Genomic DNA, 24651 nt, shown 5'->3' on the forward strand with positions numbered 1-24651 from the left:
ATGCAGTTATTGGTGACAAAATAGCAATTATATTGTTCCAGGTTTCTTTGCAGGTGCTTCCTGCCCTCTGGTCTTCTTTCCTCATGCACCCGTGCTGAGCAGATCTCCTGTTCATAATGAAGCTACATTGATTGTGTGGAGAGGGTTGTGAACTTTCTGGGTTGAAAAAGCCCTCAAATTACCTTCAAGAAGGTAGCACACAGTTCTGTTGCATTCTTATGGAGTACCTGAAAGCAATCAACTAGAATTATGAACCATAATTGACCATTGCAAAGTAGAACTTCACTGCTTTGGCTCATGGTAATGGCTGAATACTTAACTGACAGCACTGTGGTGGGCAATGTACTATACTGATAACCTCTTTCCAACAATGCCCAACTATCTAACTTCAGTGACCCTTAGACACATACCAATAGACTGAAGTGTATACAGGCTGCACTCAGATAAGTTTTAAGAGGTATTTATAATTTTTGTGCTTTTAAAGAACTGTTATTAAAATGAACAGGGTGAGTAAAGTTCTAGTATACTGTGCTTAATAAGAGCTTGTTCAGTATAAACCTATTTAATAGAGCCTTAGTGTTAAGCATAACTTCTGGCTATGAAATCTTCATGTAAAAGGGTACTGTTTATCTGGCTCTTCAGTGAATTACATAAATATTAAATCTTGCTATTTTGCAGAGCCAGTTGTGTATTAAAGTAGTGGATTGTATATATAACTGTCAAGTGAGAATAAATAAAACTGAAACTGCTTTTGAGAACTTCATTAAAATTTATTTAGATTTGTGGTATTCTTGTTCTCTTATAAAAATTAATCATAAAAGCCAACATATAAAGAAAAACATTAAGTGGTACACAGATGAACTTACCAATATGAGGGAAAATGTTATCATTGTACCACATGTATAAAAATTCTCTTAAATATGGAATGGAGCAGAAATATGAACTGTACAAAGTGTATCTTGAATGTAAGAGAACCTACAGAACTAAGCTTAGAATGGCAAAAAGAACAGCATATGAAAGATTCATTGAAGGGGCTCCTAATAAGTGCAAAGCTGCATGGAATGTTGTGCAAGAGCATTGCAGGAATGGTGAATTTAGCATTGCTCTTGACCTGGATAAAGTTGTTTTTTCATGGACTCTTTAAGTGAGATTAGGAACAAAACTGAAACACACTAATGCAAGTGATCTACTTAAGCAACAACCACCTGCAAACAATACCTTTAAGTGGAGATTACAAAGATAGTGGCAAAGTTCTCAAACTCTAAGAGCATGGACTACTCTTATTATCCAGTTACATAATTAAAAAAACAGTGCATATAATTAGTGAACCATTGGCTTTTCTGTTTAATAGGTATCTAGAGTTTGGAGTCTATCCTACAACTTTAAAAATATTAAAAGTTATCTCAATGTATAAAAAAGGGACAAACATGATCTCAAAAATTACCGACCAGTTTCAATAGTTCCCATTTTCTCGAAAATATTTGAATCTCTTATAACCAACTAAACTACTACTTTGAGTCACGTAACTTACTCTCTAATAGCCAATTTGGCTTCTGCAAGGGAAGAAATACCACCACTGCTGTTCTTTCAATTGTGAATAAAGTAATAACGGCCTTCAAGAATAAAAATAAAGCCTCACTTCTTTTATGTGATTTAAGTAAGGCATTTGACTGCATTTCTCATATCATCTTACTTGCTAAACTCAAATTCTATGATGTGCAAGATTCTGCATTGGCAGTAATTGAATCATACCTAAACAATAGGAATCAGTTTACCTCTGTCAGCAACTCTTCAATTGCTAGAAGTAAAGACAAGAGTCCCACAAGGTTCTGTCCTTGGATCCTTCTTTTTTATAATTTCAGTCAATGATTTACCCCATTGTATCCCCAATACTGTTATTTGTTATGCTGACACAACTTTGCTTGCTCAGCATGAGAACATCAGTTCTGCAAGATATGATGCAAGATGGCCTGGAAACAGCACTAAATTGGTTCTCATCAAATACACTGCTTTGTAATCCTGATAAAAACCAACAGATTATACTAGCGTTGTCAAGAGATTGAGGTGAAAGCAGTTGAAATTCTAAGAATTCATGTAGACTCCAAGTTAATGTGGGAAACACACCAACCATACCTGCACAAAATTGCCTCTAGTTACGTATTTCATGTGGAAACTGAGAAGCCTGGTGACAAAAGAATATTTAAGTGTTATTTATTTTGGACTCTTTCAGTTACACATAAAGTATGGAGTGCTGATATGGGGACATGCTCTTAACATCCCTGAAGTTCTAAAAATTCAGAAGAAAGTGATATGGGCAATGAGCAATTCTGGTAGATCAGAGCACTGCTGGCCATTGTTCAGTCAGCTGAAAATATTAACAGTTACTAATCTTTTTATATATGCCTCAGCATTGTATGCAAAAAACAATATAACAGATTTTGAAATGAGGGAAAACATACACCACAATAATACCAGAGCAAAACAAAATTAGATGTACCTAGGCACAGGCTGACAAGAACAGGGAATTCCCATCTAATCAATAGTTTAAAAATATTTAATAAACTTCCATTTTCTTCTCGGTCACCTCACATAAGTAGATTCAGGAGCAAGCTACTAAACTGGTTACTATAAATCCTTTTTACAATATAACAATTTATGAATATAAAATCAATTGACATTAATTTTTAAGGATTTCATTATGTGATGTCACTGAATGTATTTCTTATGTTAGGGTCTATGTTATCATCTATGGGCACTATTTGCAATGCTCATTTAGCTTTAAGTTACTGTTCAAGGAAAATATTAAATTATCAATGTAAATTGCCTATTCAACCTCAGGTGGTCAATGGTGAATAAAGAATCTGAAATCATTGTTCATTAAATGTAAACAGCTAGTTGGTCAAAGAATGTTACTCTTAATACATAATTATATTTATTTAAATTAAGACTACAGTACTACTAACAGCCTGCACTGACTGGGTGAGAAGAAACTCCTACAGGCCTTTCCAAAAATAATTCCTACAAATTTCAAACATTCTGGCATTCCAAATAAAATTACTGTGGAATTAAATGTTAAGTTTGTTCTTATGAAATAATGTACTCAAGAGGGGAGACAAATACATGCTCCATGGATACACACTGTGACTGAGAGCTCAGATTTCTTGTGGAACTAATCTGCTAATATCATACCTTCAGGCCTGAGGTACTATCTAAGAGTTTACAATGATATTGTAATGTTGCAGAGCCAATAAGAAAAAGGACAGAAAGATATATTGTGGATTCATGAGTGTGACTGACTTCGGAAATGAATACCATGACTGAAACAGTATTGTTTTGAAAGAGATTAAACTTTCCCCTCAAATAATTAGTAAATAATGATCATTAATCCATGCAACAGTTACCCAACTGTGTGTATAGAAAAAAGTAAGAATTATGATGTTTAGTTAATGGGTATTTCAATATCTAATACCCTCACAAATATTACACATATTCATACATATGCAATGTTTCTCAAGTGTAAGATTACTGTTAACTTTGTATACAATGTTTTCCAGTTTTCTGCATTGTTGGGAGTTATATTCATCTTAGAATTGGCAGCTGGAATAGCTGGTTATGTTCTTGAAGATGCAGCTGTGGAAGTAATAAACAAGAGAATGAATGACAGTATGGTGCATTATAGAGATAGTCCAGAAATAACTATTGTATGGGACAGCATTCAAAAAGAAGTAAGTACTCTGACTTTTACACTACTGTTGCAATTTTGGTCACATTGACTTTTCATTTGGAATTAAAACATATGGTTTTCTGGGGACATAAACCACTGGTTCTACTCTCCCCCGCCCCCAATAATAGCACTAGTCTACTGCAGGAACACCAACTGTATCTTCGCCAGATCAGTTATCTGTAGTATGTGCTCTATGTGACAAGCACTGTGTATATGTTGCGAGAATAAAAGTATTCATAGTGACAGGAGTGAGTGATTATTTATCATCGTAATTATTATGCCCACTCCCCACTCCGGTGATTTGTTGATTTGATCCTTTGCTTCTGTGTACAAAAAATATCATTCAGCATATTTAACCTCTATTTGTCTGGAGTAGTGATCTGTTCTTTCAGTATATTTTCATTCATAAAATTTCTGATTACTAGTAACACAAGTAATGTTGTGCAGAGCGTCTATAATACAAGCAGCAAAATATAATATAGTTGGGTGATACACAACTGTTCTGATAGTTTTGTGCATTTCTACATTATAATTATAATGATGATGAAAACAATATTTTCATAGAAATTGACCAATGATCAAAGTCAAGCAGAACCTAAATCCTTAGACTAAGACAAGTACACAAAGTAAAGCTTGTGTAAAGGGTATCACAGTACTAAAGTATATAACTCCTGTTTTCATATGGTACATGTTTAAGAAGCAAATTTTAGAAAAGAGAAAAGAAAAGCTGTATATTAAGACTAACATTAACAAAGCAGTTCTGGCTGTCAGCAAAACTGGGTGTACCTTTGGAATGTTAAATTTGGGGCAAATCCAGATACTGGATGGTAGTACTCATGGACCAAAATTTTTAAATCCATTTAGTATTAAAGTACTGACACTGATATGGCCATAATTAAAATACATAGAAAAAATATTTAATGTGCAAAAGATAACAACACTACCAGTGTTCAAATACTGGTGCTGTAAGGTGGTGTGAATGTAGACCAGTCAAGGTGTGTGGCTGGTGGATACTTTAACCAGTGGCAAGTCAAGCATCCAGGCTTGCACCTCTAGTCTCACTAAAATTACTGCTGTAGCAGTCTAAATTGAAATATTCACTCATTTGAAAAGAGAGATATTTACCTCTTCCTTCTTGGAGATGCAGTATCATCCAGCTTTGTGATAAAGAATGCTGTGTAATAAATCATGCCACAATGGCTTCCAAAGTTACCATATTATGGTATATCCAGGTATCATTTTCAGAGGATGTACTGTAAAGACCTTTATGCAAGTATGTATGCAAGTATGTATGAGAAATTCTGCCGAAATTTTTACAAAGGTACAGACGGTGTTTAGAAAGGATAGATTGTATGCAACCGGTGGTGGAGTGTTCGTCGCTGTTAGTAGTAGCTTATCCTGTAGTGAAATATAAGTGGATAGTTCCTGTGAATTATTATAGGTGGAGGTTACACTCAACAACCGAGCTAGGTTAATAATTGGCTCCTTTTACCAACCTCCCGACTCAGCAGCATTAGTGGCAGAACTGAGAGAAAATTTGGAATACATTTCACATAAATTTTCTCAGCATGTTATAGTCTTACGTGGAGATTTCAATTTACCAGATATAGACTGGGACACTCAGATGTTTAGGACAGGTGGTAGGGACAGAGAATCGAGTGACATTATACTGAGTGCACTATCCGAAAATTACCTCGAGCAATTAAACAGAGAACCGACTCGTGGAGATAACATCTTGGACCTACTTATAACAAACAGACCCGAACTTTTCGACTCTGTATGTACAGAACAGGGAATCAGTGATCATAAGGCCGTTGCAGCATCCCTGAATATGGGAGTTAGTAGGAATATAAAAAAAGGGAGAAAGGTTTATCTGTTTAGCAAGAGTAATAGAAGGCAGATTTCAGACTACCTAACAGATCAAAACGAAAATCTGTTTCGACACCGACAATGTTGAGTGTTTATGGAAAAAGTTCAAGGCAATCGTAAAATGCGTTTTAGACAGGTACGTGCCGAGTAAAACTGTGAGGGATGGGAAAAACACACCGTGGTACAACAACAAAGTTAGGAAACTACTGCGAAAGCAAAGAGCTTCACTCCAAGTTTAAATGCAGCCAAAACCTCTGACAAACAGAAGCTAAATGATGTCAAAGTTAGCGTAAGGAGGGCTATGCGTGAAGCGTTCAGTGAATTCGAAAGTAAAATTCTATGTACCGACTTGACAGAAAATCCTAGGAAGTTCTGGTCTTACGTTAAATCAGTAAGTGGCTCGAAACAGCATATCCAGACACTCCAGGATGATGATGGCATTGAAACAGAGGATGACATGCGTAAAACTGAAATACTAAACACCTTTTTCCAAAGCTGTTTCACAGAGAAAGAGCGCACTGCAGTTCCTTCTCTAAATCCTCGCACAAACGAAAAAATGGCCGACATCGAAATAAGTGTCCAAGGAATAGAAAAGCAACTGGAATCACTCGACGGAGGAAACTACACTGGGCCTGATGGGATACCAATTCGATTCTACACAGAGTACGCGAAAGAACTTGCCCCCCTTCTAACAGCCGTGTACTGCAAGTTTCTAGAGGAACGGAAGGTTCCAAATGATTGGAAAAGAGCACAGGTAGTCCCAGTCTTCAAGAAGGGTCATCGAGCAGATGTGCAAAACTATAGACCTGTATCTCTGACGTCAATCTGTTGTAGAATTTTAGAACATATTTTTTGCTCGAGTATCATGTCGTTTTTGGAAATCCAGAATCTACTGTGTAGGAATCAACATGGATTCCGGAAACAGCGATCGTGTGAGACCCAACTCACTTTATTTGTTCATGAGACCCAGAAAATATTAGATACAGGCTCCCAGGTAGACGCTATTTTCCTTGACTTCCGGAAGGTGTTCGATACGGTTCCGCACTGTCGCCTGATAAACAAAGTAAGAGCCTACGGAATATCAGACCAGCTGTGTGGCTGGATTGAAGAGTTTTTAGCAAACAGAACACAGCATGTTGTTCTCAATGGAGAGACGTCTACAGACGTTAAAGTAACCTCTGGCGTGCCACAGGAGAGTGTCATGGGACCATTGCTTTTCATAATATACATAAGTGACCTAGTTGATACTGTTGGAAGTTCCATGCGGCTTTTCACGGATGATGCTGTAGTATACAGAGAAGTTGCAGCATTAGAAAATTGTAGCGAAATGCAGGAAGATCTGCAGCGGATAGGCACTTGGTGCAGGGAGTGGCAACTGACCCTTAACATAGACAAATGTAATGTATTGCGAATACATAGAAAGAAGGATCCTTTATTGTATGATAGCGGAACACTCTGGTAGCAGTTACTTCTGTAAAATATTTGGGAGTATGCGTGCGGAACGATTTGAAGTGGAACGATCATATAAAATTGATTGTTGGTAAGGCGGCTACCAGGTTGATTCATTGGGAGAGTCCTTTGAAAATGTAGTCCATCAACAAAGGTGGCTTACAAAACACTCGTTCGACCTATACTTGAGTATTGCTCATCAGTGTGGGATCCGTACCAGATCGGGTTGACGGAGGAGATAGAGAAGATCCAAAGAAGAGCGGCGCGTTTCGTCACAGGGTTATTTGGTAACCTTGATAGTGTTACGGAGATGTTTAACAAACTCAAGTGGCAGACTCTGCAAGAGAGGCGCTCTGCATCGCGGTGTAGCTTGCTCGCCAGGTTTTGAGAGGGTGCGTTTCTGGATGAGGTATCGAATATATTGCTTCCCCCTACTTATACCTCCCGAGGAGATCACGAATGTAAAATTAGAGAGATTAGAGCATGCACGGAGGTTTTCAGACAGTCGTTCTTCCCGCGAACCATACGCGACTGGAACAGGAAAGGGAGGTAATGACAGTGGCACGTGAAGTGCCCTCCGCCACACACCGTTGGGTGGCTTGCGGAGTATAAATGTAGATGCAGATGTATTCTCATACACATTCAATACATCCACCCAGAATCATGGTCAGGGGAAGAAAGTTAAAGATTGAAAAATTTGATGTCACCTTACAATAACATTAGACTACAGATATGTTCATCTTTCCTTCATGCATCTCTCTTTTTTGGTTTGGCTATGTTTATATTGCATCTTTGCCCTGCACAGTGTTCAGTTACTTATTAACTGACATACTGTATGGATAAACCAAACAGCACTGCAATGTAACCCCTTTGCTGTGGATAATTGTTGAAAAAATAAGTCTTTACAAATGTTAATTTTGAAGGAGATAGCTGAAATAAGCTGCACAGATCTGATTGCTTAAAAATAAATGTTTGTGGGAACTTAATTTCTCATTGCTCTGCTGCAGTTGACTCTTCTAATAAATTTCTGTAGTTGTTGTGGTCCAGAGAACACCATGGTTGTCTGATAATGTGAGAGCAATTCAGGTGTGTTTAGATTTTGAACACTGAAAGTTGCTTTCTGTGACTTGGCATTACATCACACAGAGCAGCTCAGTCTTTAAGGTACTGGCCCTGTCTCACACACATTCTCAGGTCTCATAATTGCTGACAGTAAGTAAGTTAGTAAAAGTTAGTTAGTTTTCTTCACACAAAATAATTTTTTACGGTTACTACTTCACATCTAAGAATTCATCTATTGACTAAGAGTTCTCATTCAGAAATTCTTTTAATTTACTTTTACAAGTTGGTTAGTTATGTCAGATTTTTAATACTATTTGGCAAATGACTGAAGATTCTTGTGGCAGCATAATTCACCCTATTCTGTCCCCCCAGGGGATCCACAACTCTTTTGTGGATACGTGTGTAGCGAGCACGGGACCCCGAGCTAATGTGGCCTTCCTTCCTTTCCGGGCTGCATACCTTCCCTTTCCGTATCCTTCCCCATCCCCCATCTTCGCCCCCCCCTCACCTCTGGCTCTTTCCTTCCCTTTCTCTCCCTCTGGGAGTATGGTTTGTGCCTACGTCCGGAGACGGACGCTTGTAAATGTACCGCACTCTTCGCCTTCCTTGCTTGTATGTCTTCATCTTTCTTCGTCCTTCTCTTTTCCTTACCTCTTCTCTTTACCCTTTTCTCCGCTGCGGCGTTTGAGACCTCTCTTCTTTCCTTTCCCTGTCTCTTTCTTCCTCCCTGTGCGTGTCTGAAGGCCGACCCACGCACTTCCATGCGTAGCCGGTGACGGGGTAACGCGTAATTCCCCGCCCCGGGTAGACAGGTAGGACACGTACGTACCCCCTGGTAACGGCCAGGCCCAGGGAGGGGTGATTACCCGAGCTGATACCTTCCGAAAGTGCCGATTGGTCCCTCCGTCCGTTTGTCGGGAGGTGTGACCTGAGGTGTGAACAATCACCTAAGGCGGGTGTGCCCTCGGTGAGGGCCCCCACAAGGGAGGAGCGCGCCATCGGAGACGCCGGTAATCATGGGGATTCTTCCGCAATGGTTTCCTCACCTTCCACTATGTCTGCTCACAAACGTAAGTTCACCGAGTCTCAGCCACAGACGGTTCTTCCATCGTTACCACAGTTCCTTGTTGTTTCTCGGTCTGACGAAGGTCACGACTTTTCCACGGTCAACCCTTTCATTATTCAGAAAGGTGTCGACGCAATTGCGGGTCCTGTAAAGTCTTGTTCCAGATTACGGAATGGCACCCTGTTGTTAGAAACACACAGTGCCCTCCAGGCTCAAAAATTGCTGCGTACTTCTCTGCTCCACACCTTCCCTGTCCGGGTGGAACCGCACCGTACCTTAAATTCCTCGCGTGGAGTCGTTTATACACGCTCCCTCGATGGATTGTCTGACGAAGAAATTCAGCACTACCTGTCTGACCAGGGCGTCACCGCTGTTCATCGGGTTATGAAAAGGGTTGACTCGAGCATCATTCCGACCCGCACTGTCTTCTTGACATTTGACAAAGTTCAACTCCCATCAAAAATCAAAGCAGGCTATGAGATAATTTCCGTTCGCCCTTATGTCCCAAACCCTACGCGTTGCTATCGGTGTCAGCGGTTCAATCACACCAGCCAGTCCTGTTCCAATCCGGCCAAATGTGTTACGTGTGGCAGGGATGCCCATGAGGGTGCTTGTCCACCTGCATCCCCTCGCTGCATCAACTGTATGGGTGACCACGCTGCTTCCTCTCGAGATTGCCCTGTTTTTAAGGACGAAAAGCTGATCCAGGAACTAAGAGTGAAGGAAAAGGTGTCGACCTTTGCTGCTCGAAAGTTACTCGCCAGTCGACAGCCCACCGTGCCTCAGAAAGGAACATACAGCACTGTCCTTGCTTCTCCTCGGCCAACAAAGGAGGCGGCCATGCAGACTTGCGACCTTACATTTAGTACCACGGTCGTCAGATCGGCCAGCGCAAAGATCGCCCGTTCAACCTCACCACTTTCGCCTGCCCACTCTATGGCTCACCCTTCGTCGGGTTCTGCTAAATCTCGAGCCCAAAAGTCAGACGCCAAGTCTTCAAAAAAAGAGCATTCTCGTGAAGTTTTTACGTACTGCAACTTCACAACCATCGGTTCCTCCTTCATCTAAACATACCTCCAAGAAGGCTACGAAGAAACACAGTTCCTCTCCTTCTCCGCCAAGGCATGTCCCATCTACAGCACCACCTGGCGGAAATCGCCCTCGGCCATCTTCTGTGTCGCCGAGGCGCACTGTTGGTGGCCGGTCAACTGGCCGATCGTTGGTGGCAGGAGCTGCTCCTGACCAACCTATGGATCAGGATCTTCTGCCTTCGACTGAATGCCATTCCATGCTGTCGGTCGCAAGCTCTGAGCAGTCGTTGAGTTGACAGCACCCTTGGTCACGTTCCTCCATTTTCTGTTCACCCTATGTCCATTATCCACTGGAATATCCGCGGCATTGGCGCCAATCGGGAGGAATTGTCGATCCTCTTACGATCCTACTCGCCGGTCATCTTCTGTCTTCAGGAAACAAAGCTGCGTCCCCATGACCGCTTTGTTCTCCCTCATTTTCAGTCCGTCCGATATGACCTCCCCTCTGTTGAAGGCACTCCAGCCCATGGAGGACTCATGATTCTGCTCCATGATACTCTCCATTATCACCCAATCCCCTTAAACACTTCCTTCCAAGCTGTCGCCGTCAGTCTTTCCCTTTCTGGATACACGTTCTCTCTTTGTACGGTATACATTCCATCGTCTACACCAATGGCACGAGCTGATCTCCTTCATCTTCTTGATCAGCTTCCACCCCCCTATTTGCTGGTTGGGGACTTCAATGCCCACCACCCGCTTTGGGGGTCTCCACATCCTTGTCCACGTGGCTCACTATTGCTAGACGTCTTCCACCAAGCGGATCTAGTCTGCCTCAACACTGGGGTCCCCACATTTTTGTCTGCCTCCACGGCAAATTTATCTCATTTGGACCTTGCGGTCGGTACTGTTCCGCTAGCTCGGCGCTTGGAATGGTTCGCCCTTGATGATACACACTCGAGTGACCACTTTCCATGTGTTCTTCGACTGCAGCCTCAACTGCCATATATGCGCTCGCGACGCTGGAAGTTTGCCCAAGCCGATTGGACACTTTTTTCATCTCTAGCGACATTCGATGACCGTCGCTTTCCCAGCGTCGACGATGAGGTCACACATTTTACCGACGTTGTTCTCACAGCTGCGGAACGTTCAATACCACGCACCTCCGAATTGCCCCGGCGCCCCCCAGTTCCTTGGTGGAACGAGGCATGCCGTGACGCAATACGTGAGCGGCGACGTGCTCTTCGCATTTTCCGTCACCATCCAACTTTGTCCAACTGTATCCGATATAAGCAGCTCCGTGCGCGATGCCGTCGCGTCATCCGCGATAGCAAGAAGGCAAGCTGGAAATTCTTTACTAGCTCACTTAACAACTTCACTCCCTCCTCGGAAGTTTGGAGTCGGCTTCGACGGTTCTCAGGCGCGCCTAGTTTCTCCCCGGTCTCTGGGCTCACTGTCGCGCATGATACCTTAGTGGACCCCGTCGCAATTTCTAACTCATTGGGTCAGCACTTTGCTGAGATTTCGAGCTCTTCAAATTACCCGCCAGCGTTTCTCCCGAAGAAACGTGCAGCGGAAGTGCGACATCTTGCTTTCTCCTCTCAAAATCGCGAAAGCTACAATACTGTTTTCTCCATGCGCGAACTCCAACATGCACTCTCTTCTTCTCGCTCCTCCGCCCCAGGACCGGATGGTATCCATGTCCAAATGTTGCTGCATTTATCAACCCATAGCCTGCGTTACCTCCTTCGCCTTTATAATCGAATTTGGACCGACAGTACCTTTCCCAGGCGATGGCGGGAAGCTATTGTCGTTCCCGTTCCGAAACCTGGAAAGGACAAACATCTCCCCTCTAGCTATCGCCCCATTTCTCTCACGAGTAGTGTCTGTAAGGTTTTGGAGCGTATGGTGAATTACCGTTTAGCTTGGTGGCTGGAGTCCCGCAGTCTTTTAACACCAGCCCAATGCGGATTCCGAAAGCATCGTTCTGCTGTTGACCATCTTGTTGCTCTCTCCACTTATATCATGAACAATTTTCTCCGGAAACGCCAAACGGTAGCAATATTTTTTGATCTGGAGAGAGCGTACGATACCTGTTGGAGGACAGGCATCCTCCGCACACTGTTCTCTTGGGGCTTTAGAGGCCGGCTGCCCCTTTTTCTTCGCGAATTTATGGCAGAGCGCACATTTAGGGTGCGGGTGAACACTACTCTCCCGTACTTTCTCCCAAGAAAACGGGGTACCCCAGGGCTCCGTGCTGAGTTTTGTACTGTTTGCCATCGCCATTAATCCAATTATGGATTGTCTCCTTCCTGATGTCTCGGGCTCCCTCTTTGTGGACGATTTTGCGATCTACTACAGCTCTCAACGGACCAGCCTTCTTGAAAGACGTCTTCAAGGATGTCTCGATCGCCTCCACTCGTGGAGCATCGAAACCGGCTTCCGTTTCTCACCCAGTAAGACCGTTTGTGTTAATTTTTGGCGACGTAAGGAGTTTCTTCCGCCCTCCTTACATCTAGGTCCTGTCAACCTTCCGTTTTCCGACGTCGCTAAATTCTTGGGTCTTATGTTTGACAGAAAACTGTGCTGGTCCTCCCACGTTTCCTATCTTTCGGCTCCCTGTCTGCGTTCCCTTAACACCCTCCGTGTCCTGAATGGTACCTCTTGGGGAGCGGACCGAGTGGTCCTTCTCCGCCTCTATCGCGCCTTAGTGCGCTCGAAATTGGATTATGGAAGCATAGTCTACTCCTCTGCTCGGCCGTCTATTCTTCGGCGTCTCGACTCTATCCACCACCGTGGATTACGTTTAGTGTCTGGAGCTTTTTACACCAGCCCTGTGGACAGCCTTTATGCTGAGACTGCTGAACCTCCGCTGTCCAATCGGCGGGCAGTCCTTCTGAGTCGTTATGCTAGCCATCTGTCTTCCATGCCTGCTAATCCAGCCCATAACCTTTTTTTCGACGCCTCCTTTGATGTCGGGTATGCAGGCCGCTCCTCCTCCCTACTACCCCCGGGAGTCCGCTTCCGTCAACTGCTCCATTCTCTTTCCTTCCGCTTTCCTAAAACCTTCTTGACAACTTGGGGTACAGCACCGCCTTGGCTCCGTCCCCGGATCGACTTGCTCAGAGACCTATGTCAATTTCCCAAGGATGGTACCCCTACACTTGTTTACCGTCGGGCATTTGCTGCTCTATGTGCACAAATGACGGAAGCCACATTTATTTACACCGACGGCTCGAAAACATTAGGTGTAGGGAGTGCCTATATTGTTGGCAACACCCCAAATCACTTTCGGCTTCCCGACCAGTGTTCAGTTTATACTGCGGAGCTTTACGCTGTTCTCCAGGCTGTCCACTACATCCGCCGCCATCAGCGGATACAGTATGTTATCTGCTCAGATTCTCTCAGCTCTCTCCTAAGTCTCCAAGCTCTTTACCCTGTGCACCCTCTGGTCCACCGGATTCAGGACTGTCTGCGCTTGCTCCACCTGGGGGGCGTCTCAGTGGCGTTCCTCTGGCTCCCGGGACACGCTGGTATCTGTGGAAATGAGGCGGCCGATATAGCGGCCAAGGCTGCAGTCTCTCTTCCTCGGCCAGCTCTTCAGTCTCTTCCGTTTACCGATCTACGGAGCGGTTTATGTCGCCAAGTTACTCATTTATGGCATGCGCATTGGTCAACACTTCCCCACAATAAATTGCGGGAAGTGAAAGCCCTTCCTTGCGCTTGGACCTCTTCCTCCCGAACGCGTCGTCGGGAGGAGGTAATTTTAGCTCGACTCCGGATAGGGCACTGTCTTTTTAGTCATCGACATCTTTTAAGCGGTGATCCTCCCCCACTCTGTCCCCACTGCTCTCAGCTGTGGACGGTCAGACACCTTTTAATTGAATGCCCCTATTTTAATCCGTTACGCTCCCGTCTACAGCTATCGCCTGATCTATCGTCGATTTTAGCAGATGACACGCGCTCAGCTGACCGCGTTCTACAGTTTATTAGTGACAGTGAAATGACGTCAGTCATTTGAAGCTTTTTTTTGGGGACAACCAACCCCTTTCTATAGTGGACTTTTAAGCATTCCTTCTGCCTTTAGTTTCTCAAATTTTCTGACTTTGTTTCCATTGCTGCTGATTTTAAATTTCGTTTTTTTCCTGTTTTCTACGTCACGGGCTGGGCGCTAATGACCATAGAAGTTTTGCGCCCTAAAACCACAAACAAAAAAAAAAAAAAAAACCCTATTCTGTGCCAAAGTGAAATTTAATCCAGACTAGTGAATATCATCCTTTCTTCTAGTGTTGTAGCTATGCGCTTCACTGTTATTTTTGAATTGGGATGGGTTATTGACGAATTTCATAAGTGAATATATGTATTTTGAAGGTACTGTGAATATCCTGAGTTCCTTAAATGTCTGCAAGGCAATCTTGGGTGGGCTTCGGCTATTATTCTGATTACATGCTTTTGTGCTATGAATAATTTCTCTTAATGACAAATTGCCCCAGATATGATGCCATAAGAAAGCAGTGAATAAAATGGGCATAGTAGGCTAATTTACTGAAATGTATATCACCAAAATTTGCAATAACCCTAATAGCATAAGTAGCTGAACCTAACCGTTTCAGCAGATCATCGATGTGTTTCTTCCAGTTCAATTTCTCATCAATGTACACACCCAGTAATTTTGAGTAATCTACCTTGGCAACAGACTTCCATTCAGTCTATATTTATCAATGGTGTTATGCTATTTACTGTACAGAATTGTATAAACTGTGTTTTCTCAAAATGTAGTGAGTCCATTTGCACAGAACCACTTAATAATTTTCTGAAAGACATCATTTACAATTTCCTCAACTGATTCTTGCTTCTTGGATGTGATTACTATACTTGTATCAGCCAAAAGAACTAACTTTATATCTTCATGAATATAGAGTGGCAAGTCCTTAATATATATTAAGAATAAAGGACCCAAGACTGAACTCTGTGGGACACCATTCTTGATACCTCCCCACTTAGAGGACTCTGCTGGTTTTTGTAGCTATCTGTACTGTTAATTTCAACCTTCTGCATTGTTCCAGTTAAGTGTGAATTAAACCATATGTGCACTGTCCCATTCATACCACCATACTTAAGCTTATCTAGAAGAATTTTTTGATTCACACAATCAAAAGCCTTGGAGAGATCATAAAATATCCCAATGAGTGATGGTCGGTTATTCATTGCATTTAATATTTGATCAGTGAAAGCATATATAGCATTTTCTGTTGAAAAGCCTTTCTGAAAACTAAATTGACATTTTGTTAGTACTTCATTTTTACAAATATTTGATGCTACTCTTGAATACATTACTTTTTCAAGAATTTTAAATAAAGCTGTCAGTGAGATTGTATGGTTGTTTTTAGCATAAGATCTATCCCCTTTTTTATGCAATGGTTTAACAGTAGTGTATTTCAGTCTACCTGGAAAAATTCCCCGTTTCAATGAGCTGATACATATGTGGCTTAGAATCTTAGTTGTTGGGAACAATCTTTTAGTACTGTATTGAAAATGCCATCAATTCCATGTGACCTACTTTAGAGTAAATTTATTATTTTCCTGATTTCAGTAGGAGAGATGGGTTGAACTTCAACTTTATCAAATTGCATAGGTACTGCCTCTTCCATATACTGCCTTGCATTTTCTAATGAATAGCTGGAACCAGTTTTAGAGAAAACACTTAAATGATTTTTTATGTTTTCTACTTCTGACTTCTTGTTAACAAACTTTCCATTGTGTTTGATAGTGTCTTCCTGATGCCTTGGTTGCCCTGTTTCCCTTTTTACAATACGCCAAATTGTTTCAATTTTATTATCAGATGTGCTAATCTGACATAATGCTCGTACTTCTGGACTTTTTAATAACTTTTCTTAATACAGTGCAGTAGTTTTTATAGTGTTTCGTTGTTTCAGGATCATTACTCCTCCTAGCTATAAGATACATTTCCCTTTTCTGTTTACAAGATATTTTTATTCCTGTAGTAAGCCATGGCTTTCTACATGGTTTCTTCAATTATATTTCACTGTTTTCTTAGTGAAACTGTTTTCAAATATACTCACAAAGGTATAATGAAATAGGTTAAATTTTAAATTAGCATCACGTTCCCTGTACATCTCATCCTAGTGTAGTTGTTGCAAGTGTTCGCTAAAATTTTGAAGTGTTAAATCGTTAATGGAATGCACTATTTTGGAGGAGTGTTTTGCATTACTGTATGGAGCTATATCATATACTGTAACTAGCTGTGTGTCATGATCAGACAGACCATTCTCAACAGGAAAAGTTTTTATTTGATTAAATTTATCTTGGTCTATGAAATCATTATGTGTGCTGCTTTCCTGTACCACCCGTGTAGGAAAATCAATAACTGATGCCAGGTTGAAAGAACAAAGTAATACTTCAAGGTCAAGCTTTCTATTGGACTCTTTCAGAAAATCTGCTTTGAAATCCTCACAAACAATAATTTGCTTTCTTCTGTCTGACAAATAGCACAACAAAGAATCAGTTTTTCAAAAATAGTTGAAAATTTCCCAGTGGGGACCTATACACAGCTACAATTATAAAAGTGCCTTTATTTAGTTAAAGCTCACATGCACAAGCTTCTGTGTGTTGCTCTATGCAAAATTTTTTAGTTTCCAAATTTTTCACACTGATTTCAACATATATGGCAACTCCTCTCCATAGTCTGTCCACTTAAATCTGCTGAAAGCTTCTATCCACCCACATTTACCATTTCCATACCTGAGACTACATGATGATCACAGGCATAGTACATCTATTCCACCCTCAGTTCCTAAATCTTGTATACAAACAAGAAACTCATCTACTTTGTTTTTTCAATCCCCTAATATTCTGATGCAATATATTAACATTTTTTACTGTGCCTTTAAGTGAATCTTTAGACATACTATTATTTTTAACTGTACTGTTATGAAAATCTTGTGATATTTTCGCATCAGTAGTACCTGCCTGCCTGAAATTTTCATTAAGCTTAATTTCAATCAATGTAGGATGACTGGATACTGACTTTATCCTAAAAAGTACTCCCATGAGTTTGTGGCCCCCATTAAAGATTTTGCTATCATCCCAATTGAAACACTTCCTCAAACAATTTTTGTCAATTACACTCAGTGGTTAAAAAATTACAGAAAATGTTACCATTCAGTGGTTCCAATTGAAATACATGAGGTAAGATAAAAGATAAGACATATTATGTTTTATTGATAAATCAGTGAAATAATGTGAATAAACAATGCTGATTGCATTGTTTCAACTTCAGACATGATACTTGTATAGTTGGATAATAGAATGTAAGTGGCAGACGGCTTACTTTCTAAGACTTCAGTTTGGCCAAAAAATAGTCTCAAGGCCTAAAGAACAGAAAGACATGATAGGACATCACTGTCACCCTACCTGAAGGGAATGCATATGACCAATTGAACTTGAAACTGATCCACTGTATTTCTGCCTCTCAAGAGTAGTGCATTAGACAGGTACAGATCCAAGACTGTTGGCAACTGAAGACTGTAACAGTACTTGTAGCATCTTGGAAACAAAATTGGCACAGTTAAACATACATAATCAGCTGTTGTGTACTATCTAAAGCAGCTGCTTGCCACCCTCTCTCAAGGTGATTATTGCAATTCAGAGATCACTAGGTGCCAAGGCAGAACTGAGTACTGGATGCCATATCACCTGTGCCTATCATGGTATCAACTGCGTAGTGCAAGATACAACCACCACAGTAGCATGTGCAGAGTACAAGCATTAGTGGTGAAAGTTGGCCAGCTGATGCTGTAGATTAGCGAGCTGGTAGTGTCTTGCAGCATCAGTGGAGACTGCAGCTGGTGAAGGGTAGAAGGTGCTCCCGCAGAGGTGCCGCATCTCACTCGCCTATGCAGACATATAACATGCAGGGTGTTGTCTGCTGGTAGCATCTGTGTTTCAAAGAACATGCGCAATGCTGTACCAAGATGTATGTGTACCCAAATGCCGATGACAATCGACCATAGGCACTTCGTCAGATTGCTGGCTAATGCCACAGTGTCTATTCATCAGGGATTGATCCACTGTCTGTAAATACCTGATACACTAGCTCAGATTTATGCATCTACCCACACACCCTGTCTACATTGGTGCCAACTGCATATGACGTTCTGCCCGGCATCTGCAAATAACACGGCTATTTTCACAGAGCCACAGAGAATGAGGATCTATATTTCGGCCTCAGCTGTCTCTTCCCATGGAATTTCACTATGGCAGACATTGGTGAACCAATTAAGGCACAGATATCTTGGCATCTTTAGCAAGACATCTCCAATACCTGCCTTGCAGACTGGACCACTGGGCTGACAACCACAGGCTTCCAGCACCAGACACCCACCCAATCTGCCCAGATGACCACTGTGATCTGTGAATATGCCACACTACTGAAAGACTTTATGGCTTTAACAAAGCCACCAGGCATACTGAGGGACATCATACACTACACTGTCCAACATGAGGGGCCACCAATCTCCTGCCAATATCAGACTGGTGTCAGACCAGTTGAAGATAGCAAAAGCAGAGTTTGATAACATGGGTCAAAGAAGGCATTATGCATTTATTTGATAGACCCTGCTCTTTCCTCTGCACCTCATTTGAGAAGTAGGGTGCGTGGGCAGCCTTGCAGAGACTAGAGCTTCAAACACCTGCACAGGTGCCCACCAGCTCTGCTCTGCTCTGTGACTACAACTACGCATTGACTGATGCTTGTGTATACAGTGTACTAGATTGTGCCAATGCCCACACAGATTCTGGTAGCAAATGACATCCCAATGACATATCAATGATATCTATTACTACACACTTTCGCTTATTTGAAAGTTGACGACTTTCAGCCTCCAGAATGCAGCACATGTGACAGAGGTTTGTTGAATCAGTGATGCATGGTCTGGTGTTTTGCTTCACATACCTGGATGACATCTGTCTTCTCAGCACCATCAGAACAATGCTGTCAGCATCTCTAAGTTTTCCAGTTACTTATTGAACAAGGAATAATGCTGAATGTGAAGAAGTGCATCTCAGAGTAGCCACAAATAGACTTTCTAGGCAACCACATTACCCCCTCACTCTCAGTACCATTGATAAGCAAGGCGTTATCTGCCAGCTGCCCCAGCCAGCCACATGCAAAGAATTATGGTGCTATTTAGGGCATATTGAACCTTTGACAGTATATGCTGCATGCAGTTTAGTTAAAGCCACTGATATCCATTCTGGTGGACTGACCTGAGGACATCGTTATTTGACTAAATAAATGAAATAAATAAAACCTTTAAACCAACAAAGAAAATAAATTTAAAGATACAGGTAAAGTTTTCAATCAAAGTATATCAACTTACCAAACAAAACTGTGGTAAAGTACCTCATCCTGAGGATGTCAGTCCATCAGAGTGGCTATTAGTGGCTCTAACTAAATTGCATGCAGCATATACTGTCAAAGGTTCAGTATGCCTAAATAGCACCATAATTCTTTGCATGTCCTAAAGACTTCCTGTCTAAACAAGTTATAGTGGATGTGGCACTGATGGCACATCCTGAGCCAAATGCACTGTTGGCTGTGGTGGTAGATGCGAATCAGACTACAGTGGGCAGTGTTCTCAAATGTCAGTTAAACCTGGCAGCTGCTAACTTTCTTTTGTAAAAAGCTGACTCCCTCATAAAGAAATGGAGCACATATGAGAGGAAATGACTGGGGATTTACGAAGCTCATGCCTTCAAAATATTTACTGTTCCCAAGCTGCTGACTATTATTATTATTATTATTATTATTATTATTATTATTATTATTATCTTTCCTTTCTCAGACCTTAGGTCTGGTTCGGAATGAAAGTGACGCGGACCTTGATCAAGCGTCACTTCGTTTTAACTGTACAGTATATGCTACATTGCGTTTAGGAACTTTCGGGTAATTGAACATGTATCAATAATTACGGATTTCTGAAGTTGTATATATAAGTTTGGATGTAGCTGTATTGCATTGATATACTGGTGGATATTGCGTGGTATGACTTCTGTAGTTGAAAGTATAATTGGTATAATGTCAACTTTATCCTGATGCCACATGTCCTTGACTTCCTCAGCCAGTTGGATGTATTTTTCAATTTTTTCTCCTGTTTTCTTCTGTATATTTGCTGTATTGGGTATGGATATTTCAATTAGTTGTGTTAATTTCTTCTTTTTATTGGTGAGTATGATGTCAGGTTTGTTATGTGGCGTTGTTTTATCTGTTATAATGGTTCTGTTACAGTATAATTTGTATTCATCATTCTCCAGTACATTTTGTGGTGTATACTTGTATGTAGGAACGTGTTGTTTTAAAAGTTTATGTTGTAAGGCAAGCTGTTGATGTATTATTTTTGCGACGTTGTCATGTCTTCTGGGGTATTCTGTATTTGCTAGTATTGTACATCCGCTTGTGATGTGATCTACTGTTTCTATTTGTTTGCAAAGTCTGCATTTATCTGTTGTGGTATTGGGATCTTTAATAATATGCTTGCTGTAATATCTGGTGTTTATTGTTTGATCCTGTATTGCAATCATGAATCCTTCTGTCTCACTGTATATATTGCCTCTTTTTAGCCATGTGTTGGATGCATCTTGATCGATGTGTGGCTGTGTTAGATGATACGGGTGCTTGCCATGTAGTGTTTTCTTTTTCCAATTTACTTTCTTTGTATCTGTTGATGTTATGTGATCTAAAGGGTTGTAGAGGTGGTTATGAAATTGTAGTGGTGTAGCCGATGTATTTATGTGGGTGATTGCTTTGTGTATTTTGCTAGTTTCTGCTCGTTCTATAAAGAATTTTCTTAAATTGTCTACCTGTCCATAATGTAGGTTTTTATGTCGATAAATCCCCTTCCTCCTTCCTTTCTGCTTAATGTGAATCTTTCTGTTGCTGAATGTATGTGATGTATTCTATATTCGTGGCATTGTGATCATGTAAGTGTATTGAGTGCTTCTAGGTCTGTGTTACTCCATTTCACTACTCCAAATGAGTAGGTCAATATTGGTATAGCATAGGTATTTATAGCTTTTGTCTTGTTTCTTGCTGTCAATTCTGTTTTCAGTATTTTTGTTAGTCTTTGTCTATATTTTTCTTTTAGCTCTTCCTTAATATTTCTATCATCTATTCCTATTTTTGTCTGTATCCTAGATATTTATAGGCATGTTTTTTCCATCGCTTCTATGCAGTCGCTGTGGTTATCCAATATGTAATCTTCTTGTTTAGTGTGTTTTCCCTTGACTATGCTATTTTTTACATTTGTCTGTTCCAAAAGCCATATTTATATCATTGCTAAATACTTCTGTTATCTTTAGTAATTGGTTGAGTTGTTGATTTGTTGCTGCCAGTAGTTTTGGATCATCCATGTATAGCAAATGTGTGATTTTGTGTGGGTATGTTCCAGTAATATTGTAACCATAATTTGTATTATTTAGCATGTTGGATAGTGGGTTCAGAGCAAGGCAGAACCAGAAAGGACTTAATGAATCTCCTTGGTATATTCCACGCTTAATCTGTATTGGCTGTGATGTGATATTATTTGAATTTGTTTGGATATTAAGTGTAGTTTTCCAGTTTTTCATTACTATGTTTAGGAACTGTATCAATTTAGGATCTACTTTATATATTTCCAATATTTGTAGTAACCATGAGTGGGGTACACTATCAAAAGCTTTTTGGTAATCGATGTATGTGTAGTGTAGCGACCTTTGTTTAGTTTTAGCTTGATATGTCACCTCTGCATCTATTATCAGTTGCTCTTTACATCCTCGTGCTCCTTTGCAACAGCCTTTTTGTTCTTCATTTATAATTTTGTTCTGTGTTGTATGTGTCACTAGTTTCTGTTTAATGACTGAAGTTAATATTTTGTATATTGTTGGTAGGCATGTTATGGGGCGATACTTAGCTGGGTTCGCTGTGTCTGCTTGATCTTTAGGTTTCAGATAAGTTATTCCATGTGTAAGTGTATCAGGGAATGTGTATGGGTCTGCAATGTAACTGTTAAATTTAGTTAGATGTGAATGTGTTGCGGTGAACTTCTTTAACCAGAAATTTGCTATTTTATCATTTCCAGGGGCTTTCCAATTGTGAGTAGAATTAATTGCTTGGGTGACTTCATGTTGCAAAATTGTCACTTCAGGCATTTGTGGTATCATCTTGTATGTGTCTGTTTCTGCTTGTATCCACCGTGCATGCCTGTTATGTTGTACCGGGTTTGACCATATGTTGCTCCAGAAGTGTTCCATGTCTGTTATGTTTGGTGGATTGTTTATTTCAATGTGTGTGTTATCTATTGTCTAGTAAAATTTCTTTTGGTTTGTGTTGAATGTTTGGTTTTGTTTCCTTCTATTTTCACTTTTTTTGTACCTTCTGAGTCGTTTGGTGAATGCTTGTAATTTCTGCTTCTTTTCATCAAATTGCTCTGTCGCTTCTTGTTGTGAGATTTTACCTAACCTTTTTCGTTTTTTTCCGAGATTTCATTTCTTATAAATTGTCAGCTGTCCAATGTCTTTCCTCAGTTTTTCTATTTTGATCTGTAGCCTGTGTTGCCATGCTGGTTTTGTGGGTTTCTTCTGTGTGTTGGTTGGTTCTGATCTCTGCCTAGTGTGTATATTTAGTGTAGTGAGTGCTCCTATATATACCAGTAGTTGTAACTCTTCCATAGTTGTGTTTTCATTTATTTTGTTGTGTATGATTGTGTTGATAGTTTTTATTGTTGTTTCGACTTGTGGGTTTTTTGGTGGTCTATGTAAGAATGGTCTAATGTCTGTATTTGTGTCTTTGTATTCTATATATGTTAGCTGAAATTTTTCTTCTATATCTAATATCTGTGTCACTTTGTGTTCTATTTGTGCTTGTTCTGGTGGCTGCCTTAAGATTTCGTTTTCCTCTGATTGTTTAATTGGTGCGTGTTGTTCTTTGTTTGTTTGCTCTGGGATGTTTGAGTCCATTACTGTATTTTCTTCTTCTTCTGATTGCACATTATTTTGTTCCAGTATTTGTTGTACTTGTTGTTTGATGTTATCTAAGTCTGACTGGGGTATCCTGTTATTTTTTATTATTACACGGATCTGATCAGCTAGTCGTTGTTCTGTTAAAAATTTTAATTCTGGGTATCTGGTAATAAATGTTGTGTATACTTGTGATCTGTATCCAGTTGTGTTGGTTCCTAGGTTTGTTGCTTGGTAATAACAGAACAAGAGGTGTCGATTAACTTCATCTGACCATCTCATCCTCTGTCTTTGTTTTCCTTCTAGGGTGGTTGCAGGAAGCATATCCTGCAAAACACCTCTATTTGGATTTAAATCATTTTCCAGTTGGCTAGCAGTGTCGTTACCATTGTGGGTGGGCATATGGTTCAAGCGTCGTCCCCGACCATGACGGCGCTTGTCCGAGGCTTCATTAGTTCTGTCCTGAACCAACTAATCACACTAAAAGGGGGTTAGCCCTATTAGTGGTTTGTTCTTTTCATCGCCTTTTACGACTGGCAGAACATACCGGATTCCTATTCTTTTCCCGGGCCTACACGGGATTTATTATTATTATTATTATTATTATTATTATTATTATTATTATTATTATTATGGCAAAAAAATAACCTGAACCACTTGCTGAGACAATACTTTGAGCTGCTGTACATAGCCCAATTTACCACAGATGTCCAGCACATCTCAGGTATGGACAACATTATGGCAGAATGCCTCTTGCATCAGAGTAGTCTCTACAATGGAATATATGGCACTTACAAAAGTGTAGAAGTTTGATCAGGAGTTTAAAGGCCTGTGAAGACATGCAGTCATCATTACAACAGCTTGTGAACATTTCTGGAACCTGTGTACAACTGTATTGTGATGCATCAATAGCCATGCCCATGTCCATACCTGCCTCCAAACATCTGTCAGCAAGTGTCTGAATATCCACATAACCTGAGCCACCCAGGCAGAAGATCTATGCTCCATCTAATTTTAGCTCACTTTGTGTATCCAGGGGAAATGGAGGACTGCAGAGAGTGGATGAAATGTTGACTGCAGTACCAAATCAGCAAGATTAGGAGGCATGTTCATGCACTAGTAGGTAATTTCCCAATGTCAGTGTGCTTTACACATTTCCACACCAATATCTTTTGATCGCTATCACCCTCAAATGATCAACATTACCTGCTCACCATTTTCAACAGATTTACTTGTTGGCCTGAAGCAGTCCTAGTAGCCAATCTTAGTCAAAACCTTGACACCTTCAAAAGGCACTGGATTTTGCAGTTTGGCTGCCCTTCCCATGTCACAACAGATAGAGGCAGTCACAAAAGTGGCAGCACTTTGCAGCATGAGCCATAATTGGATGACCAGCTACTATCCAGCCAGGAACAGAATCATGGAATGATGGCACTGCA

General features: G+C 40.9%; 1 protein-coding gene across 1 annotated transcript in view; it reads left to right on the plus strand.

Annotated features, from left to right (window-relative positions):
• LOC126485998 (CD63 antigen-like) overlaps nt 1-24651 on the plus strand; it is a 65699-nt gene that overhangs the window by 37745 nt on the left and 3303 nt on the right. Inside the window, exon 3 of the mRNA XM_050108917.1 lies at nt 3555-3725. Within this exon, the coding sequence (XP_049964874.1) occupies nt 3555-3725 (171 nt within the window). The remainder of the gene's footprint in view (nt 1-3554; nt 3726-24651) is intronic.

Source organism: Schistocerca serialis, chromosome 1 (genome assembly GCF_023864345.2).
Source record: "Schistocerca serialis cubense isolate TAMUIC-IGC-003099 chromosome 1, iqSchSeri2.2, whole genome shotgun sequence".
NCBI classification, from domain to species: Eukaryota; Metazoa; Arthropoda; class Insecta; order Orthoptera; family Acrididae; genus Schistocerca; species Schistocerca serialis.